At 42.7% G+C, this 9,998-nt stretch overlaps 1 protein-coding gene across 1 annotated transcript; it reads left to right on the top strand.

Annotated features, from left to right (window-relative positions):
- Window positions 1–1,444: 1,444 nt before the first annotated feature.
- Window positions 1,445–9,998, top strand: LOC140931867 (uncharacterized). The gene is made up of 5 exons (XM_073381580.1): window positions 1,445–2,360; window positions 3,283–5,724; window positions 5,833–7,040; window positions 7,923–8,248; window positions 8,501–9,998. Exons 1-5 carry the CDS (start codon window positions 1,445–1,447, stop codon window positions 9,996–9,998), a joined length of 6,390 nt encoding a protein of 2,129 aa, XP_073237681.1.

The raw sequence follows: 9,998 nt of genomic DNA on the forward strand, positions 1-9,998 counted from the left end.
CATTTTACGCACTGTCAGTGTATACCGCCGCCTTCATAATCGTATCCGGACCAAAGGGGCGAAGTCAACGGAATTTGATTAATTTGGGTAAGTTTTCTCAGTTCCTGTCTAAGAGATCTAGCTTATCATGACATAATTTTTGGCGGTCAAAGAAGTTACGCAATTATCACTTTTACTGTAAAATGCCTATTGTAATCACGGTGGAAAGCCTCAAGTGCACCGTTGATACATACGCTGCGTAATGTACAGACGTTCCTCGCCAGATTTACGTCTGTAACTTGACATTTTGTAAAGTGAACTTCCTTTGCTGTGTTTTATGAAATGAAAGCAAAAAAATGCTCTTATTTTAAAGAACGCTTCTGACCTACAATCATGGACAAACGTCTTGGGACACTTTTGCATTTCTGGGGCGTTTTCCAACTCACACAGGTCCAACCCCTCCCCTCAACCACAAACAATGTTAGACGCGTGAATCCAGAATTTTTTCCGAGTTTCAACTTTGTATCGGGTGGCAGGAGGGAGAGCTGCAAGAAAATTTCGAAAAGGATGCACTGTTTTAAGAGGGAACCGAGAAATAACAGAAAAATATGAATATTGCAGTACTGTCCCAAGGACTTTTGTCCGGACCAGGATTTAGGTCGGCCCGTACAGAAAAAAACGCCGGTCAGGCAATACAAGAAACGGTTATTTGAATTCAGTTATCCGTCATGGGCCACATTCGACACATTCTGTTCAGATCACCAGTCTTGAGGTTATAACAGCTCTTTTGAAAAATTGTTGAATGTTATAAAAAGTGGATATTAAATCGATAAAGAATGTACTTGCTACAGAGATTAACCCAATCTGACATTATTCAATAAAAGGATTTCATTTGACCCTGTGTATATAATGGAAGATGAATACTACAGAGTTAATAAAATAAATACTGATTTAGCGGCAGCACATCTAAACAGTGCAGGTTTTTCGTCTACCATTCCTGGTGAAATTGGAATTTGAAAATGTTGGCTTTTGAGGAGAGGGAAACACCGGAGAACCCGGAGAAAAACCTCTCAGAGCAAAGAAGAAACCAACAACAAGCTTAACCCACATATGGCGTCTACGCCAGGAATTGAAGTGCTTTCTCCAGACCACTGCACCTTCCTCTATTCTCTAATAAACCGTGAGAATTTTGTGGATCTATTGAAGGAGAAGATGTTCTAGCTAGTGTGGTGTTTTAACCATCTTTATGCTAAACCCGTTTGGTAATCAAAAACGTTTTAGTTACGAGCAATAGAGCTCACTAAAGAATTACATTTGATCTCCTCCTTTTGACACGTGTATGCACCCCACTTATTTTAGACGAAAATACCTGCTACAATTTGTCCACTAATATGGTTTCCATATTATTGTATTACATTTCAGTTATATTCATTCATTGACGGGGTTTAGATACCGACGGCCAGAGATGACATTGCAGCCGTTTAGTGACGAGCAACTGAATTTCTTCAAGTTCTCGTCTTTATTATTAAATGAATTCCCAAAAGCCTTACGCCAGACCTTTAAAACCATGTGGGACATCACCTATGGGGGTCGCCCCGGTTTCCAGCTCTGGGATGATTCACTTGCTGTGAGAAATTTGTTTGCCACTACAGAGGGTGGTAAGACTAAAGTTCCTATTCACCAGTCTTATGATGAATGGGATTGCACCAACCTGTTTCAGGCTACAATATTTGCGTGGTCTTTTTCCTTACCAGCCAGCGCACACTCCTTCACCACACTTAGTGATTTGTACGTGAAACCCCATTCGTTACCTCATGGTAGTTTCCATGCATGTGTGCTCAGCCCGGGCGGAAACAATGCTGAGACCTTTGCACTTGCCATTGATCAGCTTCGTCGTCTTAGGAATTCACTGTGTCACTCAACAAGTTCTGAGATGGACAAACTGGCCTTTGACCAGCGCGTGAATTACGCCAAAGATGCGTTTAAAGCCCTTGGTGTCTCGACAGCCCAAATCGACGCTGTTGTTAGTTTGACGGAGTCCGACTTTCCTACAAATGAAGTTCGCAGATTGGAAATGAGACTAAAAGATGAGACTCGAGCGTACATTAAATTTCTCGAGGAAGTGAGTTCAGATATCAGTGAGATAAAATCGTTATTGCATTCTATGAAAGAGGCAAAGAAGGAAGACACAGAACATATTGCTACAGGAGCACAAGTAGATTACGCTAGAATTCTCGACAGTGCAAGTTCAGATATCAACGTTTTAAAGCAGATGTGCGTGGAGGACACCGCCAGCAGTGGAGTTATTACCAGGTTGGAGGAAAGGATAAATGAGTTGAAATCAGGACAAGATGAGCGTGCTGCACCAGCTGGATATTCAGGTATGAAATGATTGACTGAAACGATATCTTGTAAGTAATATGAGCAAGAGAAAGGACGGGGCGCCTTCTTTCCGCCCATATTACTATAATTACAAGCGCCTGCTACGCAGGCTAGTCTATCTACTTCCACGCAAAGGTATAATCTTTTTCAGTACAAGGGCGGCACTTCGCAGCTATTTTGAGACCCTGACTCGGACCTGTAAAGCTCTGGGGATCGAACCTGGAACCTATCGCTCTGCAGCCAAGCGGTCTACCGACTGGCGGGCTTGTCCTACCGCTGTTAAATGTCACAATAATTGTACTTAAAATGTTATGAGCGTTATGTAAAACCTTTATGTAAAAGTAAATATTTTGATTATCGGTAGGGGTTAAAACTTGATCAGACACACTTGTCATTTATAAACAGGTCGAACGCAATCAGTACTTTATCTAGAGAACTGGTCCATGCAAATAACTGAACTTTTTGAGGCGAAGTGGCTCATAGCCTGCGTAGCTGGTGATATAAACAAGCTCAAGTGCCACGTTTCATGATTCGAGTGCTTCGTTTGTCACGATTATGAGTACTTAATTAAGACAAAAGAGTAGTTGTGCGCGCTAATCAATACTCCCGTGACTGTGAGCCAGCAGAGTCGAGGCTTCGCAGGACTGGGGATAGTAAACTGCCAAGAGGGTTTTGGGATCAGAAATGGCTGCGAAGGATGCTGGCAGTCTATTGCTAATTCCAGCCAGTTAGGCACCAATGTTTAAATCTTCATCACTTAGCTTATGGATCTTGTTTTTCTTTCTCGTAAAAAAGACATTTCTAACGGTCCACGACAGCAAGTGATAGACTCTAGATCAATCTTTAATCCAAGTCGATTTGTTTATTTGTTAAGATATTTGCACTTATCTTCTCATTAGTTTTACTTTCGTTTTTCGAAAGGTGTGAGATCGTCGCTCCTTGGAGCTTCCCTTCCCTCGGTGGTTCCTAATTTTACAGGGCGCCAGGGCGAATGTGAGGATATCATTGGACACGTGTCTTCTGAGTCTGTCCGACTGGTGTCAATTTGGGGTACACCTGGATTTGGAAAAACGTCCGTCGCGATTGCGGTTGGACATGCCCTCCAGTCTCAGGGAAAGCCTGTGTATTGGTTCTCTCTAAGAGGAGTCCGTTCTAAAGCAGATTTGGCTTCAAAATTTCTTAGCTTTTTGAGGCAACTTACCACAATAAAACAACCTTCTGGTCAGCGTCTATCCATCGATGAAGAGGTCTGGCAACTTTTCAGCAGTGTGTCAAATCCGTCTGCGTTTATCCTTGATAACTTCGATGATTTGTTAGAAAGGGGTTCGCTGAACGCAAAGGAAGAGGTCATGCAACTTCTCGAAGAGATTCTAAGGCGAAATCAAATGGTGACTTTCGTCGTGACCACAAGAGAGTCTCTTGAGTATATGGACCTTCATTTTCAAGGTCATAAGGGTCTAAGAATAAGGCCATTAGATGAAGCCTCAGCTAATACCCTAGTTTCTGAGTTGCTTCCAAATGCAAGCACCGCAGACTGTACTCAAATCGCGCAAATCTGCGGACAGGTTCCTTTAGCCATGAAGTTAATGTGTTCTTTGATATCTGAAGATAGTGCTCAACCACGCCAGATTATAGATGATCTCATGTTGTCCTCCACAGAAAACCGTATCATCGAAATGTTAAACAATCCAGATTACCCAACTCGTCACCGAATACAGTTCTTGTTTGATTCTTCTTTCAAGAAACTCACCATTCAAGAAAAAGATGCAATTATATCCTTAAGCATTCTTCCTGAGAGTTTCAGTACAGAAGTAGCTGCAGCCGTTTTAAGTGACACAGGGTCTATGGCAGCCAGGAAGATATTAGGAAGCCTTCGAAGGAAGTCTCTCATTGACTCAAGCTCTAAACCGGGATCATACACAATGCACAGGCTCCTGCAATCATTTGCGAGAGAAAAAGGAGAAAAAGAGATGACAGAGACGTTTCTGAACTCAAAGAGTCGTTTGAACGCGTACTACGTTTCCCTTCTTGAGAAGCTCAATGAACAATTTCTTACCGGGAACTCAATGGCAGCATATATTGAATTCTATGAAAATAAGAAGAACATCATTGAAAGTTTAGTAGAAAGCTGTTTAGATTCCGATAGAGCTGACAGCGTTTATGATGTTCTGGTGAAAGGAGAGATATTTCTTGACTCGCTCTTTTGGAATACGAGCGAAGCAGAAAACTTTGTTTACATATATGACACGGCCATAAGCGCAGCCAATCTGCAAAAGAAAGAAAAACACTACAGACAACTACTTTCCTCCAGAGCTTTCGGTGAGGTGACCTGGGGACGAAAAGGAAAGACAAGACATCTTCTCTCGAAAGTGAATGAGCTTCAAGCTGCAGCTTCCCTTGTTCCTAACCTGGAAAAAGGCAAATACTTGTGCTATATGGGAATCTATCACTTTGTTTCAGAAGAAACGAATAATGGAGTGCAGTTCCTAAAAGACGCGCTATCAACACTGAGAAATTGTAACGGCGCAGAAAAACGCACTCTGGAGATGGTTATTTTTCAGATACTTGCTGTCTATTTTCAGTCCCTTAACGACCTCTCCAGTGCAAGGGCCTTCTATGACAAAGCAATCCGCCATTGTAGTGCAATGAGGGATTGGCAACTACTTATTATCCCGTCCATGAAAAGCGAAAGCAAGGAATCTATCAATGAAGTAGAACTTCAACAAAACTCGGACATCTTGCTAAGTCAACCTCTGAAATGTGAAATTATTTTTCTGTTAAGCAAAGCAACAAAAAGTTTTGCTGATGCTAACACCAAGCAATGTTTAAGAAATGCACTCCTCCAAATCGTAGAGAATATTGAAAGACAGGTTCAAATTACTCTAGGATTGCTCACTTTTCACAACACCGTCCTTATGACACATTTATCGTGGCATTTAAGTGGTAAAGACCGGGATCAAAAACTCAACGAGGCCAGAATAAAAAACTATCAAGAAGCCGTCATTAAACTGTTTGGAGACGAACATGTACGTACTGCTGAGAGCTACAGGACACTCGCTATAACACAAGCTAACATGCATGATTACACATCAGCTATTCAATCTCAGCAGCGTACATTGGCTATCCGTACTAAACTGCTTGGAGAAGAACATGCAAGCACTGCTGACAGCTACAAGGACCTTGGAGTACTACAACATGAAATGAAAGACTACAAAGCAGCTCTTCAGTGTAAACAGCGAGCATTAGCTATAGGCATTAAACTGTTTGGAGACGAACATGAACGTACTGCTGACAGCTACTTCAGCCTCGGAGTAACACAACACGAAATGAAAGACTACAAAGCAGCTCTTCAGTCTAAACAGTGTGCATTAGCAATACGCATAAAACTGTTTGGACACGAACATGAAAGAACTGCTGACAGCTACAGGACACTCGGTGTAACACAAGCTAACATGCATGACTACACTTCAGCTCTTCAATCTCTTCAGCGCGCCTTGGCTATACGCATTGAACTCCTTGGAGAAGAGCATGAAAGCACTGGTGACCTTTATAGGGAACTCAGTATAACACAGGCCAACATGCATGATTACACATCAGCTCTTCAATCTCAGCAGCGTACATTGGCTATCCGTACTAAACTGTTTGGAGAAGAACATGAAAGCACTGCTGACAGCTACAGCGACCTCGGAGTACTACACCATGAAATGAAAGACTACAAAGCAGCTCTTCAGTCTAAACAGCGAGCTTTAGCTATAGCCATTAAACTGTTTGGAGACGAAAATGAACGTACTGCTGACAGCTACGGAAACCTCGGAGCAACACAACACGAAATGAGAGACTACAAAGCAGCTCTTCAGTCTAAACAGCGTGCATTAGCAATATGCATTAAACTGTTTGGAGACGAAAATGAACGTACTGCTGACAGCTACAGAAACCTCGGAGTAACACAACACGAAATGAAAGACTACAAAGCAGCTCTTCAGTCTAAACAGCGTGCATTAGCAATATGCATTAAACTGTTTGGAGACGAAAATGAACGTACTGCTGACAGCTACAGAAACCTCGGAGTAACACAACACGAAATGAAAGACTACAAAGCAGCTCTTCAGTCTAAACAGCGTGCATTAGCAATATGCATTAAACTGTTTGGAGACGAAAATGAACGTACTGCTGACAGCTACAGAAACCTCGGAGTAACACAACACGAAATGAAAGACTACAAAGCAGCTCTTCAGTCTAAACAGCGTGCATTAGCAATATGCATTAAACTGTTTGGAGACGAAAATGAACGTACTGCTGACAGCTACAGAAACCTCGGAGTAACACAACACGAAATGAAAGACTACAAAGCAGCTCTTCAGTCTAAACAGCGTGCATTAGCAATACGCATTAAACTATTTGGAGAAGAACATGAAAGCACTGCTGATAGCTACTTCACTCTCGGACTAACTCAACACGAAATGAAAGACTACAAAGATGCTCTTCAGTCTAAACAGCGTGCATTAGCAATACGTATTAAACTATTTGGAGACGAACATGTACGTACAGCTGACACCTACAGGACACTCGGTGTAACACAAGGTAACATGCATGACTACACCTCAGCTCTTCAATCTCTTCAGCGCGCCTTGGCTATACGCATTAAACTCTTTGGAGAAGAACATGAAAGCACTGCTGAGATTTATAGGGAAATTGGTGTAACACAGGCCAACATGCGTGATTACACATCAGCTCTTCAATATCAGCAGCGTACATTGGCTATCCGTACTAAACTGTTTGGAGAAGAACATGAAAGCACTGCGGAAAGCTACAGGGACCTCGGAGAACTACAACACAAAATGAAAGACTACAAAGCAGCCCTTCAGTCTAAACAGCGTGCATTAGCAATACGCATTAAACTGTTTGGACACGAACATGAAAGAACTGCTGACAGCCACAGGACACTTGGTGTAACACAAGGTAACATGCATGACTACACCTCAGCTGTTCAATCTCTTCAGCGCGCCTTGGCTATACGCATTGAACTTTTTGGAGAAGAACATAAAAGCACTGCTGAGATTTATAGGGGACTCGCTGTAACACAGGCGAACATGCATGATTACACATCAGCTCTTCAATATCAGCAGCGTACATTAGCTATCCGCACTAAACTGTTTGGAGAAGAACATGAAAGCACTGCTGACAGCTACAGGGACCTTGGATTACTACAGCACGAAATGAAAGACTACAAGGCAGCTCTTCAGTCTAAACAGCGAGCATTAGCTATAGGCATTAAACTGTTTGGAGACAAACATGTACGTACGGCTGACAGCTACAGAACACTCGGTGTAACACAATCTAACATGCATGACTACACCTCAGCTCTTCAATCTCTTCAGCGCGCCTTGGCTATACGCATTGAACTCCTTGGAGAAGAGCATGAAAGCACTGCTGAGATTTATAGAGAACTCGGTGTAACACAGGCCAACATGCATGATTACAGATCAGCTCTTCAATCTCAGCAGCGTACATTGGCTATCCGTACTAAACTGTTTGGAGAAGAACATGAAAGCACTGCGGACAGCTACAGCGACCTCGGAGTACTACACCATGAAATGAAAGACTACAAAGCAGCTCTTCAGTCTAAACAGCGAGCTTTAGCTATAGCCATTAAACTGTTTGGAGAAGAAAATGAACGTACTGCTGACAGCTACGGAAACCTCGGAGTAACACAACACGAAATGAAAGACTACAAAGCAGCTCTTCAGTCTAAACAGCGTGCATTAGCAATACGCATTAAACTATTTGGAGAAGAACATGAAAGCACTGCTGATAGCTACAGGGACCTTGGATTACTACAGCACGAAATGAAAGACTACAAAGCAGCTCTTCAGTCTAAACAGCGAGCATTAGCTATAGGCATTAAACTGTTTGGAGACAAACATGTACGTACGGCTGACAGCTACAGGACACTCGGTGTAGCACAATCTAACATGCATGACTACACTTCAGCTCTTCAATCTCTTCAGCGCGCCTTGGCTATACGCATTGAACTCCTTGGAGAAGAGCATGAAAGCACTGCTGAGATTTATAGAGAACTCGGTGTAACACAGGCCAACATGCATGATTACACATCAGCTCTTCAATATCAGCAGCGTACCTTAGCTATCCGTACTAAAGTGTTTGGAGAAGAACATGAAACCACTGCGGACAGCTACAGGGACCTCGGAGTACTACAACACGAAATGAAAGACTGCAAAGGAGCTCTTCAATCTAGTCAGCGTGCATTAGCAATACGTATTAAACTGTTTGGGGAAGAACATGAAAGTACTGCTGATAGCTACTTCAGCCTCGGGCTAACGCAACATGAAATGAATGACTACAAAGCAGCTCTTCAGTCTAAACAGCGTGCATTAGCAATACGCATTAAACTGTTTGGGGAAGAGCATGAAAGCACTGCTGATAGCTACTTTAGCCTCGGAGTAACGCAACATGAAATGAATGACTACAAAGCAGCTCTTCAGTCTAAACAGCGTGCATTATCAATACGCATTAAACTCTTTGGAGACGAACATGTACGTACAGCTGACAGCTACAGGACACTCGGTGTAACACAAGCTAACATGCATGACTACACCTCAGCTCTTCAATCTCTTCAGCGCGCCTTGGCTATACGCATTGAACTCCTTGGAGAAGAGCATGAAAGCACTGCTGAGATTTATAGAGAACTCGGTGTAACACAGGCCAACATGCATGATTACACATCAGCTCTTCAATATCAGCAGCGTACCTTAGCTATTCGTACTAAAGTGTTTGGAGAAGAACATGAAACCACTGCGGACAGCTACAGGGACCTCGGAGTACTACAACACGAAATGAAAGACTGCAAAGGAGCTCTTCAGTCTAGACAGCGTGCATTAGCAATACGTATTAAACTGTTTGGGGAAGAACATGAGAGTACTGCTGATAGCTACTTCAGCCTCGGAGTAACGCAACATGAAATGAATGACTACAAAGCAGCTCTTCAGTCTAAACAGCGTGCATTATCAATACGCATTAAACTATTTGGAGACGAACATGTACGTACGGCTGACAGCTACAGGACACTTGGTGTAACACAAGCTAACATGCATGACTACACCTCAGCTCTTCAATCTCTTCAGCGCGCCTTGGCTATACGCATTAAACTCGTTGGAGAAGAACATGAAAGCACTGCTGAGATTTATAGGGAAATTGGTGTAACACAGGCGAACATGCATGATTACGAATCAGCTCTTCAATATGAGCAGCGTACATTAGCTATCCGTACTAAACTGTTTGGAGAAGACCATGAAAGCACTGCTGAGAGCTACAGGGACCTTGGATTTTTACAGCACGAAATGAAAGACTACAAGGCAGCTCTTCAGTCTAAACAGCGAGCATTAGCTATAGGCATTAAACTCTTTGGAGACGAACATGTACGTACGGCTGACAGCTACAGGACACTTGGTGTAACACAAGCTAACATGCATGACTACACCTCAGCTCTTCAATCTCTTCAGCGCGCCTTGGCTATACGCATTAAACTCGTTGGAGAAGAACATGAAAGCACTGCTGAGATTTATAGGGAAATTGGTGTAACACAGGCCAACATTCGTGATTACACATCAGCTCTTTAA

This window comes from Porites lutea, chromosome 1 (genome assembly GCF_958299795.1).
Source record: "Porites lutea chromosome 1, jaPorLute2.1, whole genome shotgun sequence".
NCBI lineage: Eukaryota > Metazoa > Cnidaria > Anthozoa > Scleractinia > Poritidae > Porites > Porites lutea.